This window comes from Pseudophryne corroboree, chromosome 6 (genome assembly GCF_028390025.1).
Source record: "Pseudophryne corroboree isolate aPseCor3 chromosome 6, aPseCor3.hap2, whole genome shotgun sequence".
NCBI lineage: Eukaryota > Metazoa > Chordata > Amphibia > Anura > Myobatrachidae > Pseudophryne > Pseudophryne corroboree.
The window spans coordinates 659,616,015-659,630,517 of record NC_086449.1 but is presented as its reverse complement, the minus strand read 5'-3'; the positions used below and the strand labels follow the sequence as shown (position 1 = coordinate 659,630,517).

General features: G+C 44.5%; 1 protein-coding gene across 3 annotated transcripts in view; it reads right to left on the bottom strand.

Moving 5' to 3' along the window:
* Positions 1 to 14,503, bottom strand: part of WWC1 (WW and C2 domain containing 1) — a 389,991-nt gene that overhangs the window by 38,756 nt on the left and 336,732 nt on the right. For all 3 annotated transcript variants that reach the window (XM_063928228.1, XM_063928229.1, XM_063928230.1), the window contains 2 exons: positions 2,728 to 2,880; positions 767 to 867 (listed from right to left, as the gene is read on the bottom strand). In XM_063928228.1, the coding sequence (XP_063784298.1) occupies positions 767 to 867; positions 2,728 to 2,880 (254 nt within the window). The remainder of the gene's footprint in view (positions 1 to 766; positions 868 to 2,727; positions 2,881 to 14,503) is intronic.

Genomic DNA, 14,503 nt, shown 5'->3' with positions numbered 1-14,503 from the left:
ACCGGGGTCACCGCAGCACACAGGATCTGGCACCTGCAGCCCAGCAGGAGCGGCGCGGACCGGCTCCCTGAACTGTTAAGTATTTTGATCTGCTGGGGGGGGGTGTTCCAAGGTGCGCAGGAGTAGTCGTGAGAGGGGGTTGTCCAGGCTGTGGCGCATTTGCAGCAGGATAGCGGGGTATTTTTTCCGAAAAATACCCCGATAATGGTGTGGAGTGTCCCTGCATGCGAAAATGCATACATCCCTGTGATGTAATCAATTATCGCAGTGCGAGTTTGGGCGATCTTATCACCTGTCATCCACATCATGGATGTGGATGGTGATAAATAGGCCCTAAGACTTTAGTATCTGCCTATAGAAAACTGTAACCAGCACATTCATCTTTATAGGAGTAAATCGTTACATTTGGAATACAGTATCTAGTATAATAGTTTTGTAACTTTACCAACAGATGGCACTATTTCTCAACCATAGCTACTGTAAACTACAAAGGTACTTTGGATAAGTGAGTTTTGTACAGTTCCTTATTGTGTTGTCCTTCAATAACAATCATACATTTTATTATGGAACATATTCAAAATGAGTTTATGGCACACAAAAAGGCTCTATATTGAGCACGTACAAACAAAAAGGTGCAATAGTCAAGCATTAAACCATTATTAACCCACAGAAGAAACATATTTGATGTAAATGAGAATGTGTAAAAATCAAATCTATTATGTTCTGAATACATAAAATAAAACCAAACCGCAGTATAGTCACTTACCATATGACATTTTTATCCTCTTCCTGTCCAGTGTCTTCAAATTCTTTTTCAACAGCCTCAAGTTCAGCAGCAGTTTGTACTAGAAGTGCAGACACTGAGTTCTGGGGAAAGGAGAATTAAATGAATGTGCATAGGGGATGGAAGGCTTGTAGTATGGTAGTATGTGTCTCCCGCATAACGCAGGGTGATAGGAGGGACAAAGCTGTCTGTACCAGCATGGCTAATTATATTCATGTAAAACAATCATGCAGTAAAAAACAGTTTGTGTAAGAAAACAATATATACATAGAAAAGAGAATACATTTAAAATTATATTGCGACAAGTTAGTTAACAGTTGCTTTTTCATGAACAGCTCTGATTAATATATCCAGAAATGACTCTTGATACAGAAATTTCTAGGAAAAGCCATTGAATGAATGCAGAATACGCATAGTAATCGCCTTCGGGTTTGTTTGTTTGTGTGTGTATGTACATACATATATAGATGGTCCTCGTACACCTATCCCTTTTGTGCCATACGTTGTGAGGGGGTGTAGTATGGTATGCCGGCGGCCGGGCTCCCGGCGACCAGCATACCGGCGCCGGGAGCCCGACCGCCGGCATACCGACAGTGTGACGAGCGCAAATGAGCCCCTTGCGGGCTCGCTGCGCTCGCAACGCTGCAGGCACGGTGGCGCGCCACGCTATTTTATTCTCCCTCCAGGGGGGTCGTGGACCCCCACAAGGGAGAATATATGTCGGTATGCCGGGTGTCGGGATTTCGGTGCCGGTATACTGTGCGCCGGGATCCCGACATTCGGCATACTGAAGACCACCCGTTGTGAGGCGCATGGGACAACACAGTGCTGCCTACCTTTTCCTCAATACTGCGTCTTAGTAAATCATTTGTAAATAGTGTATTAGGTACTTAGGATTAATGTTTTGGCGCAGCTAAGTAGCTCAGTCTGTGGTAGAGCAAGTGTAATAGGACACATCATACAGAGAGAGATACACTGTATATATGTATTAGCTAGTGAGAATGAAAAGAGAATGTTGTGTTCTGAAACACACTGAACTTTCTATGAACTTTGTAGATATCAATGCCCAATGCTGAAAGATTAGTGGCGACAAGTAATAGTGGTTAGTTGATACTTCTATATGAAGGTAGTGAAATACAAGTGGGAGTTGTTTCTCATCTGTCATGGCAATGAAAGGAGACCAATACCCCTTTCACACCTAAATCCCAGTTCCGATACGGGATCATCAGCACGGTTCAAGCCGCACTGAATCCCTTGCATACTGAGGCAAGGACCTGGGATTTATGTCTGATATTGCTGGGCCGTGCGTTGGTGTAAATAGGTGCGACCTGGGTTAAAGTTACACATGCATTAACAAAACCTGGGTATGTTACACACCTTTTACACTGAGGTCTACCCAGTCGGTCCCAGGTACAACCAGGATCGAGGACCAAGAACACACAACTCTGGTTGACCACGCAGACATGCGACCCAGGAGCCTTTGGCAAAATCCTGGGTCCAAGGAGCAGTGTGAAATGTGTGACAAAGCCTTGAGGTTGAAGAAAGGAAGTGTGCAGCATATAAAGCTTTCCCTTAACAAATAGCAGTATTTGTGTGTTAGGACAGGAGACAAATTGTATTTATAGGAGAAATGAAGTGCTTCAATAAGTGAAAATAGTTTGATCTACATCTGGTCTCATACTTTCTAGAGTTGTGTCTGTATTCTGGTGCACCATGTGGTGCTGATGGGTAAGTGTTTCATAGAGGTTACGTTCTAGTGGCAGATACTGAGTGAGTCAGTGCGTCCTGTAGCCAGTTAGTTTTTGGAAAGCCATTCTGGGGAGTAATTGCTAATATGCTTAGTGGCACACTGCAACGTCAGCAAAAGGTAGCACGCATTAACTGCAATGAAGACATGCAGCAGGTATACTTCATTTTCCTATTAACACAATAATAATTCTTACTGAATCTCCTGCAGCGTGTTCCTCCGGACAACCGATGCTCTGCTTATTATTTTGCTTTTGTGTCTTCAGGCATCGGTAACTCAAGAGGTTGTACCAATGTACTTCTTTTTCTCCGGACCTACAGACGTCAGCCAGGCTGATTTGGGCACCTCCCTGTAAACAAATAAGGCCCTGATTACTGAATAATTGTACAGGGGCCCAACTTACAATATAGTGTGTCCCGGACATACTTACAGAGCCTATAAAAAGTGTTCGGGGCTCAAAGCATTTTTCACATTTTGCTGCCAGATTCTAAATTTGATGTTGATTTAAGTTTTTTTGCACTGATCCACAAAGTGTTGTGTCAGATCAAAAACATGTATTACAATGTGTTTTCTCATATATGAAAAAATAAAAACACAACTTATTACATTGAAAAAGGTATTCATATCATTCCTAACTGCAAGCTGATGTTTGTACAGGTAAAATACACTCTCCCATTAGTCACAAACTTCTTTTTATTCCACCTGAGCTGTGTTCAGTTAGGCCACTGAATGTCCTGTCGAAGTCAAAAATATTATAGCCACATGCATCACGTGCAAACACCACACAGAGTGGCCTCCGTGCGCGTGCTTGTTCTGCCGTGCGTACGTATACCCGTATATTGGCTCACGAGGTCCTGCGTATTACCGCATGGTATGAGTAAATACGGTAGCATATGCATTCGCATGGAAAAAGACATCTCATATTTAATCCACATAGCACATCATTTACACATAGCCTACACGCACCACACCTGCAAGTTATATTTGCTTCAGAGGTATAACAGAGGAATTCAACTTTACAGGATATGAGGGAACAGAATTAGGTTAGGAGGTGGTGTTTGGTATCCAGCTGTACAGTATTTCAAGGGCAATATTCCGATGGCAGTTTGCAGATAATAGCACGCTCCTGCACATAGATATGCGCAGGAGTATAATATAAATATCACACTGTATTTACTGTACTCTTGATATTCGGCAGGAACCCAGTGGAGAACATCTGCAAGTGCACCTGGACCAGGCATCGCCCACCTATTCAAACCCACCTATGACCCCTCATGTACTATAAATGACCAGTCCTTTGACCTATGGATGAAGAGATTACAGTTTCCTTTGTTTCACACTTTGGACTATTGTATAAAAGTCAAGCCTCCTGGCCGGTCAGACACATTCTCTGAAGGTCATCTATCCAGATTGACTGAGGACCGGAACCGGGTGGCGCTGGCGAAAAAACATATGCATCATTGATTGTAGCCTTTTCTCTTATGTTATTGTATTTCTGTTGTACCCCCTTTTAAGTAAATATTTGTTGCTGGGTTGGACCTCAACATTACATATATAATTGGTGTCGCATTCCTTTCCTGTTAGGGCTTATAAAGTGTATTCCAATGCACGTGTAGCTACTTTGTGCTTACAGCGTGTCGGCATGCTTACGCAACGTGACGCATTTCATAGGGGTTTTACAGACACTCTTAGCGGTCGCAGTAGCCTGAACATTTGTACATTTAAGGTATTGCTTTTCTTTCCTGAAAGTTCATCGAATTTAACAGTCCCTTATAGATTACCACAATAAACTACAATTACACAGTTTAGATCAGCTCTACTTCGGGACCTCATGCTTAACTGAATCTTCCCCAGGCAACACGTGGTTGAACAGATCAAGATATATAACTATTATGCTACATGCTGTATAATAGCTATCAAGACATGAGTGGATTTGTAGTTCCACAAAACCTGGAAAGTTACAGATTACCCAAGTCTGTCTTTTAATACAAACTATTTTAAGTAATTATTTTTTTTTTTGTTTTTCTTATGCATTGGTTAAAGTTCCTACAATTCTATTCTTATAGCTGCACTGTATTTTTCAACTTTAAAACCACATTTAACCAAGAGCACTAGGAGATCTCATTGTAGTGCTGATGTATGAGAAAGTCCTGAAACCTAAGCCATGCATTCTGGCTGCTGTGCACAAAATGTGACAAAGCATGAAAAGACATCAAGCTGTACCCATAGCAACGAAAAGAGCCAATCTGTACTTTTCAACGCCAAAGATAAAAGGACACCCAATTAAAAGGACATGTATTATGCATTGCACTATAAATATCAAAGTAGTTGTCTGAACTTCCCATTTCAAGGCCAACACAGCCCCCACAGAATGTGTGTGCCCACTTATCACCAAGGTCCTTAAGACCTCACTTTTATATTTTTAGTAGTATAAAGAAATAAATACAGTGTTATTCAGGACATCCACAGTTCGTATAGTGGTTGCTTCATAATCAACCAGGAAGAAACAATTAAATAGATATAAACAATATATTGGACAATGTCAACCTTATTGAATTTGTACATCTAGTGGCTGATTCAGAGATGGACGGTAAAGGCAAAAGCAACTGCGCCTTTGGAAGGAGCTTCTATGCAAAAATATGGGAATGCCACTGGAGGCGTCTGAAGTCCACTGCCTTGATCACAGATCCAAGTGCATTGGATCACCATCGCAACAATGGCCATCTGAGTAAGTCTAAGGGAGGTATTCAATTAGGTCCGTTTTTTTATTTTTATTTGCCTCAGGTGAAAAAAATGGACTTTTTTGCTAATTTTAGCGCAAATGCTCTATTGAAGAGCAGGGCCATTTTTTCGAATAGGCGAAAAAATGTAGCAGGGCATTGGCAAAAATGGGCCCCAGTTGAATAGTGAGTTTAATAGCTCCGAGATTACAGGAGCTAATTGAATAACCCACTAAGGCTACTCAGAATGGCCACCTCATCTAAGCAATTATTCATTGTAAGACGCAGACACTTGTCATAGCACACCTAAAAAATGGGTGACAACACACCCATTTATAAGAGCGTAGCTCTTCATAGCCACCGCCCCAAAATGTGTAAGCATGGAAGCTGCAGCATAATCAATCATGTTGCAGCTTACAGAGCACCCACATCCACATATCTGCACTTGCAATGAGCGAATCCTGCGCATATGTAAAAAGATCAGTGATATACGCAAACAAAACATTTATGTAAAATCTCTGAATCAGGCTCTAGTGTGTATATGTTGCGAATAACATCTGAACTTCTAAGAACATCTGAATGCGGTAATATTTGTAGAACATACAGCTAGGCATTAACCATCTTTATAAAGACATTGATTGGAGCATCTACCAAGACGCCGGTAGCTGCTTGTATCCTAAGACCACCAGAATATTATTATTATCCTTAATTTATATGGCGCCACAAGGGTTCCGCAGCGCCCAATTACAGAGTACATAAATAATCAAACAGGAAAACAGCAACTTACAGCTGATGACAGTATAGGACAAGTACAGGGTAAATAAACATAGTTACATCAGCAGATGACACTGGAATAAGTATCAGGTGGCAGAAGACTGCTGGATGTGGTACAGTTGAAGATTATTAAAGTAAGACAAAGGATAAGCACGAGGGAAGAGGGCCCTGCTCGTGAGAGCTTACATTCTAAAGAATAGCACCAACTGCTATATTCAGTTCTCCGGCTGTACTGTGGATGAGCCCAGTATATCCAAGCTAAATGCTAACTACCACCAACTGCAGCACTGGACCATAGTAAGTTGGAATTAGCCAACATGAATTAGGTGGTGTTGCAGCAGCAGCAGCGTGACCAGACATACCCAAATGTATGTTTGGTTCACCAAGGTGCTAATGTAACAACCTAGTGGTGTCAGCAATCATCTACCCACAATGCAGTGGAAGGACAGGTGGTGAGAGGGAATCCCTATATCCCATACACTCTGGTTGCTCACCAACTCATCATGGCAATAGCAGGGTAAAGAGATAGATTGATGGATTCACTGCAACAACCTGTTGTGCACATTACAATCTTCAATCTGTTTCATGTGCACTTCTGTGGAACATAAGAAAAATGGATTGCTATGGGGTGCCTGTTCCAAAGGAACAAACGCACAATTTAACTGTACCCATGGAGTTTTTAATATTTCGTAAGATGTTTATTTTAAGATGCTATTAATGCTTCCCTTCTATAGGCCACACCCAATTTTTGACTTTGCCGTGCCAGGGAGTCCCTCCTTACCATCTCATGATGTTGGGAGGTATGAAAAGAACTTCCAAAAGTAGGCAAGTCTGCCCTTCCCACCCACAACACCTATGCCAAGCTTCCAGTCTCCACATAATGGGAAATCTTGCAATTTGGCCTCCTGCAAAATGTAAGCATCCCCAGGATGTATGAAGGGTTTACCGCAGCAGAAAATGGAAATATCTGCTGTGGTTCACCATTACCAACCACAATAGCAATACACATAATCTTTCGACACTTAGTCCCAATAGCGCACGTCATCTTTAGATGGCGTTAGTCATTGAAGCCTTTTGGCTACAGACTGCACTGTTTACAGGGATCGCAATGTAGTGCACAGTAGTGCGTTGGTAATCACATTAGCATTCACTTCACTTCTTACACATCGCAGGGATGGGCTCCTTTCAAAGCCCCTGTTCTTACATATGTTTTTTTAATACATCCAGTGGTACATGAGATGAGCGGCACTCATAATAATGAAATGATAATTATGGAACCTAAAACACTATATTAAATGGGCTTCTTTGTCACCACACGCCATCTACACATACAAAAGATCTCCTCAATATTTTTTTTTGGCTTACATCATAGTAAGACTAACAAACATATTCTGATAGAACTCCTCTATAGATCGCTGACCATTGTATTAATAACATTTGTCTGGCATAGTTTTAGTTATACAGTAAATGACTGTTTAAAAGTGTTATACAAACAAATGGTTAATGGTTGTTACTACTAGGCTGGCTAAGCAGGAATAGTACAGTTTATTGTTTACATAGGTCTTATATTGTTCTGCGGACACGCCACGGTGGGCCACCCAAGAAGGTCCAACAGACAGAGTAGAATGGGCATTAATAGCAGCAGGAGCTGTGAGACCAGCCTGCTCATAAGCTTGTGCAATCACCAATCTAATCCATCTGACCAAGGTTTGCTTATTCGCAGGCCAGCCACATTTGTGGAAACCAAACAGTACAAAAAGGGTAACTGACCTCCTGATAGAGGCAGTCCTCTTCACATATATACAGAGAGCCCGTACCACATCCAAAGACTGCTCTTTGGAGGATGTAAGAGATAAAGGCCGGAACCACAATCTCTTGGTTAAGTGGAAAAGATGACACCACCTTAGGGAACTAACCTGGGCGAGTTCTAAGAACTGCCCGGTCACAATGAAATATTAGGCACATTGTCCTGTCGTCCACCCTTTCTAAGTCCGACACCCTTCTTGCAGAGGCAAAAGCCAGTAAAAACAAGACCTTGGCCGTGAGTGATTTAAGGTCCACCGTCTCAAGAGGTTCAAACGGATACTCTTGCAGGGCATTCAGGACAACAGACATATCTCATGGAGCCACAGGAGGGACATAAGGAGGCTGAATCCGTAAGACACCCTGAGTGAATGTATGAACGTCAGGTATAGACGCAATTTTTCTCTGAAACAATACAGACAAGGCAGATATGTGAACCTTGAGGGAGGCCAGATGAAGGCCTAAGATTCCTAGGAGTTCTGAATCTGTATGCATCATAATTCTTATCAGCACACCAGGTGAAGCAGGAAATCCAGACCCTGTAATAAATCCGAACAGATGCCGGTTTGCGGCCTTTTAACATAGAGAATCCTTTGGCTCTCAGTAGTGGTGCCTAAAGAGCCACGCCGTCAAAGCCAGCCTGGCCAGGTCCGGATAAAGACAAGGGCCCTGTACGAGAAGGTCTGGGCGCTGAGGAAGTAGAAGAGGATGCTCTATCGATAGACACTGCAGGTCTGAGAACCAATGTCGTCTGGGCCACGTTGGAGCGATTAGAACTAGTATTCCTCCTTCTTGTTTGAACTTCCGCAGAACCATGGCAGGAATGACACTGGAGGGAACACGTAGGGCAGCCAAAAGTTCCATGGAATTGCCAATGCGTCCACGAACACTGCTTAAGGATCCCTTGTTCTTGATCCGAAGACCGGAACCTTGTGATTGTGTCGAGACGCCATCAGGTCCACATCTGGTAGACCCCACTTGCTAATAGGAGTTGAAAGACTTTGTGATGAAGACTGCACTTTCCGGCACGCACATCCTGACGAATGAGGAAATCCGCTTCCCAACTGAGGACTCCGGGAATGAACACTGCAGATACTGCTGGCAGATCGCGCTCCACCCAATGTAGGTTTTTTGATACTTCCATCATAGCCATGTGGTTTCGAAAGCCACCTTGATGGTTTATGTATACCACCGTAATGGAATTGTCTCTCATCTGACCGCCTGGTGTCTGCGGAGGCGCTGCACTGCCTCTCCACAGCGGTGTCTCGTTGGTCATGGGGGTGCCGGGTCCCCCTCTGGCGATCCGCCCGTTGTGGCCCTGTTTCTTGCCCTGGTTCTTTGGCCGCTCGGTGGTGCTGACCCCTGGCAGCTGTGCCTCGCTGCTTTCCATACGGCCGGGCCCTACGTGCCGTCCCCCTGCCGTGCTGCACTGCTCGCCCCCCTACCTGGTGTGTCTGCTGGAGTCCACGGCGGCCCGAGCTCCCCTATCCTGAGTGACGGGCTGGCAGTGCTTCCCCGGGATCTGGCTGTCTGTGCGGAGCCGTCCGCCCTGCAGACATGGCGGTTTCCTTCTGGACCTTTGTAATCCGCAGCTGACCGCTTGCCCTGCCGTGGACGCCCCCCTGGCTGGGGCTGCTGTTGCCCGACCGTGCCCCGGTGGTCGACCATGGAGGCCGGCGGGGGTGTGTATCTGCTGAGCGGCCGTGAGCCCGTCCCGGCATGACTGACTGTTAAGGTGTCTCATCTATCTTTGTGCCGCTGAGACTGCCCGTCCACTCTGTTGAAACCCAGGGGACCCCCGGATTGCGACTCTCAAGGCTCACTGTCATCTGCGGTTTCTGAAGCTGACCTGCTGTCTGCCGCGATTACCACTCAATTGCGGCCACCCCAGGTACTAATTTTGTGTGTCCCCCCTACTGCCTTTTACTAACGATCCCCATTTTTCTTTTCCACCTTACCCCTTACTTGATGCCGCCCCCCTCATGTGTGAACCTTTCCCCCTTTAGCAAACCTTTCCTTTCCTCCCTGACCAAAACTACCCTCACTTGTTCCTCTCTCTCCTCTCCCCTCCATTGAAGAGCCTCTTCTTTGTAATAGGAATGTATGGACATTTCTCATGAACTGAGTTGCTATGGTCCCTGTTGCGGTGTCTATTGTTTCAACCAAAGCTGCATAGCACCGACCGGTGTTATATCGGGACATTTAAATTCCAGAGGAGGACTCTGTGTACCAGTTCCCTGATTGCCGAGATTAAGCTTTTACTTGTTATGTAAGAGACATCATTTTACCTGCAGCTGATTTAAGGGTTATGTAGCTTGTGTAGTGTGGCAACAATAGGAATAGTGCCACCCAGTGGTATTGTGTTAGGAGACTCACAAAGTTATTCCGTCTCTATTCTGTGTCTCCTTGGTTATCTTCGCCGTATTTTCAGTCATGCTGGCCCCTGGAGCAACCTATATGTAGCGTTGTTATTTTTCTTATATCATTTTATACATACCACTTACGCTCTGTGACGTTTGTTATTTTTCACACTCGCAGGGTTTCAAGTGATGTATTTCTAGTCTTCTCCTGCCGAGTACTATCTGTGACGTTTGTTATTTTGAAGATTACTATGTTTTAGCATGTTCTGAATAATTTGGTTGGTTTCGCATTTCCGCTCGAGATCCAAACACAATCACTTTAGCTTGGATATCACAGCCTATACCTGTGGGATCGCTGTCCACAGGAGACGTTGATTATTCCATATCTCATTCCCTGGGGTATGGACAAATACCTCGACAAAACCATGCCCCCGAAACAATCTGCCAATTCTTGTAAAGCGGGGAAGGGAAAGGACACTTTTCCTAAATCAGGACCGCCCTCCCCAGCTGAGCATAGATCAGAATCCTCTGGGTCACATGGTGATAACCCCCCCCCCCCCCCCCGACAGCTAAAGAGATCTCCGACTTTCTCATGCCCTTGCTTGATAAAAGATTTGATGACTTACAAGCCCATTTGGACGCGGGCTTAGCTCGCATAGATTCCCATGCAACGCGCATAACCGCGTTGGAGACGAGGTTGAGTGACACTGAGGACTTGACTCAGTCTTGTAGGGAGGGGATATCAGCCCAGGACAAATGTATTCAGCAGCTGCAGGATAAGGTTGAAGACCTGGAAAACAGATCTCGTAGAAATAATCTCCGATTTATTGGTATTCCAGAGTCCTTGACGGGCCCGGCTCTCTCCTCCTATCTTAGTGTAGACCTCCCGACCTCATTGGGTATAGTAGATGATATTGAGATCCCATATATCGAAAGAGCACATAAGCTGGGAGCGGTGCAGGACGGGGCGCGAAGGCGTTCTCGACTGGTCATTGCCCGTTACTTAGACTACAGGGCCAAGGAACAAATCCTAGCAGCCTACCGTAAAAACAGGGAAGTGTTGGTCAAGGGCCATAAGATCTTGATATTCCAAGATTTCTCGGCGGCAGTGGCTCAGAGAAGAAAGGAATTCTCTGAAGTCTGCTCTCGCCTACACAGTGACAATATTCGATTTGCCCTGCTATACCCGGCTAAATTGAGGGTCTTAGAGAGTGGAAATCAGGTGTTTTATACTGACCCAGAGGTGGCCCGAGCTCGCTTCCTGACTCATAGATCCCCGCAAAGGTCATCGATTAGCTAGGAAAGCACCCGCTGGGGCGCAAATGGTTCACCGATTCGGGCACCATCGCCTCGGGCGGAAGTGTGTTAACCTGCCTTTACAAATTTTATTTATTTATTTTTTTCTCCTTCTTTACTTTACTTTTTTTTTCTTTAGTTGTTTCTGTGTTACCTTGAAAGTATATATTATTACTACTTCAGTGATTATTTCTGATTGTATTCAGTGTGCGCACCACTAGGCCTAGTTGGTGCCCACCATAGTTTTGGTTGTTAGGAAAATGTTCGAAAATAGAGGTATGAGACATTATGGTACACAATTGAATTCTCAAATGCTGGCACTGTGCATTGCATGTCATGTTCAACTGATGTTATTGCTGTCAACCTATTTACTACCCTGGAGATCTTGGGTAAAGAGGGGAGCCGTCAATTTGCGCTTATTTACGTTGTTTATCCGTCTGATAGTTCAACACCCTGAGGGGATTGGGTAGCCATGCCGCCAACAGATTCTTCCTCATCTGAGGTAATACCCCCGAAGCCACTGCAGTTCCTCTCTTGGAATGTGGGGTGACTTAACTCCCCTGTCAAGAGACGACGTGTAATCACGCACTTTAAACGTTCTCACCCGGATGTGATTTTCTTACAAGAAACACACTGGAAGACTGGTAAGGAGAATGTATTGAAAGCCCCCTGGCTTGGTCCTTGTATTGCTGCTCCTTTCCGTTCGAAGTCCAGAGGTGTTGCAGTACTTTTTCGAAAAAATCTCCCCGTCACTGTTTTGACAGAAATCGTTGACCCCGAATGCAGATATATCATAATGGATATTGAGCTCTTTCACTCCAAATTTACCCTTGTCAATCTATACGCCCCGAATGTTAATACACACATATTCCTACAAGACATTACTCACATTCTTTTAGGCAGAACTAATTATTCTTTAATAGTGGGTGGAGACTTTAACATGGTAGATGACCCTACACTTGACAGGTCACCGAATATACAAAGGACCACGGATTCCCAGAGCAGACACCTACTGACATTTAGAGACTCCCTGGACATTTCTGATCCGTGGAGATTGCTGCATCCCACTGAAAAAACACACACCCATTTATCATTGGCACATGGAACGCTGTCGCGTATTGATAGGTTTCCGATTGCCGATGACTTAGTGTCTCAGATTGCCAGGGTGGACATACTTGACATATTGATCTCTGATCATGCCCCTGTCACGCTGGCATTAACTTACCCCCATATGCACCCGACTAACCGTATTTGGAGATTCCCACAATACTTAGCTGACTCGGAGGATTTTAAATTGTATCTTACGTATCATTGGACCAACTATGTGGACGAAAAAATAGGTTATTGGGAGAGACCAGACATCTTTTGGAACGCCTCCAAGGCAGTAATGAGAGGACACATTATTAGTTATGTCACCCGGAAAAAAAGGGAATCTAAACGGGAATACACTGAGTTAAAAGCTGCAATGTCAACAGCCTTCCAAACTTACACTTCTACTCCAACAGAGCTCACCCTTACTGAATACAAGCAAACCAGGCATCTGCTTGAAACTTATCTAGCCACCCAGGCGAAACACTCCCTAGACTTTACCAAAAATAAATACTATAGATGGGGCAACAAGGCGGGTCGACTATTGGCGACCATCTCCCGGCCTCCTAAAAAACGACACATTATAACTTCTATACACCACCCTAGATCTGGTCGTATTATTACCAACTCTCGAGAAATAGCGGACCAATTTCAATCCTATTTTCAATCCTTATTTAGCTCGACACATATAGATACTGACATACAATCACGGCTGCTCACAGACGAGGTACTGCCTGCTCTGACTCAAGACCAGAGGGAAGCCCTGGTAGGAAAAATAACGATGGAAGAAATTAATGCTGTTATATCCAAACTGCCTCATGGCAAATCCCCGGGCCCAGATGGCCTGTCGGGTGATTACTACCGCATGCTACAGGCCCACATTGTTCCCACCCTACTGGAATTGTTCCAAGCTATACATGAAAAGAGCTCTCCATCTCCTCTCTTTAATGAGGCATTTATTACACTTATCCCCAAACCTGGTAGGGACGCCAATTTTCTCTCCTCTTACAGACCAATTAGTCTATTAAATGTTGACTATAAACTATTGGCCAAGATAATGGCGGTGAGGCTTCAATCTATCCTCCCTGATATACTTACTACAACGCAAATGGGTTTTGTAACTGGTAGACATGCGGTTAAAGCAATCCGCATGGCACTGGCGGCGGTAGCGGCATCTCAGTCCCCATGTGTGGACTCGAATAGGCTTCTCAGCCTTGATGCCAATAAAGCCTTTGACATGGTCTTGTGGCCACATTTGTTTACCGTGTTGGAGAGACGAGGCTTTGATCCAGACTTTGTTAACTATGTCCGATACATCTACGACAATCCATCTGCCTCTTTATTAATAGTATCAGGGGCCAACGGTTCCTTTTAGAAAGGGGGTACCCGACAGGGATGCCCTCTGTCACCGCTGCTATTCAATCTGGCCCTCGACCCGCTGCTTAGGACACTACAGGATTGGTCGGTCTTTCGGGGCATAAAAGTGGGTGATCAGGAAATCAAGCTGTCCGCTTTCGCTGATGATATTCTTCTGTACATATCTGACCCCGAGCACACCCTTCATTTGATCCTAGACAAGATCCAATTATTTGGCTGCATATCAGGTTTTAGTATCAATATGGATAAGTCTAAAGCGCTACTGTTGTATGGTAATGTAACATGTCCGAGCTGGACCTCACACTTTCCCTTACACTGGGTGTCCACATATATTATATATTTGGGGGTGATGGTACCACGTTATATATCCGAATTATACAAACTCAACATAAGCAAGGCCATAGTTACTCTAACTGAGGATGTTAAGAGATGGGACAGTCTTCCACTGTCATATCTAGGCAGGGCTAACCTGCTAAAAATGGTGGCTATACCGCGCATATTGTACCCATTGCAAACACTTCCCGTACTATTGACTAAACAAGACGTCCAAACG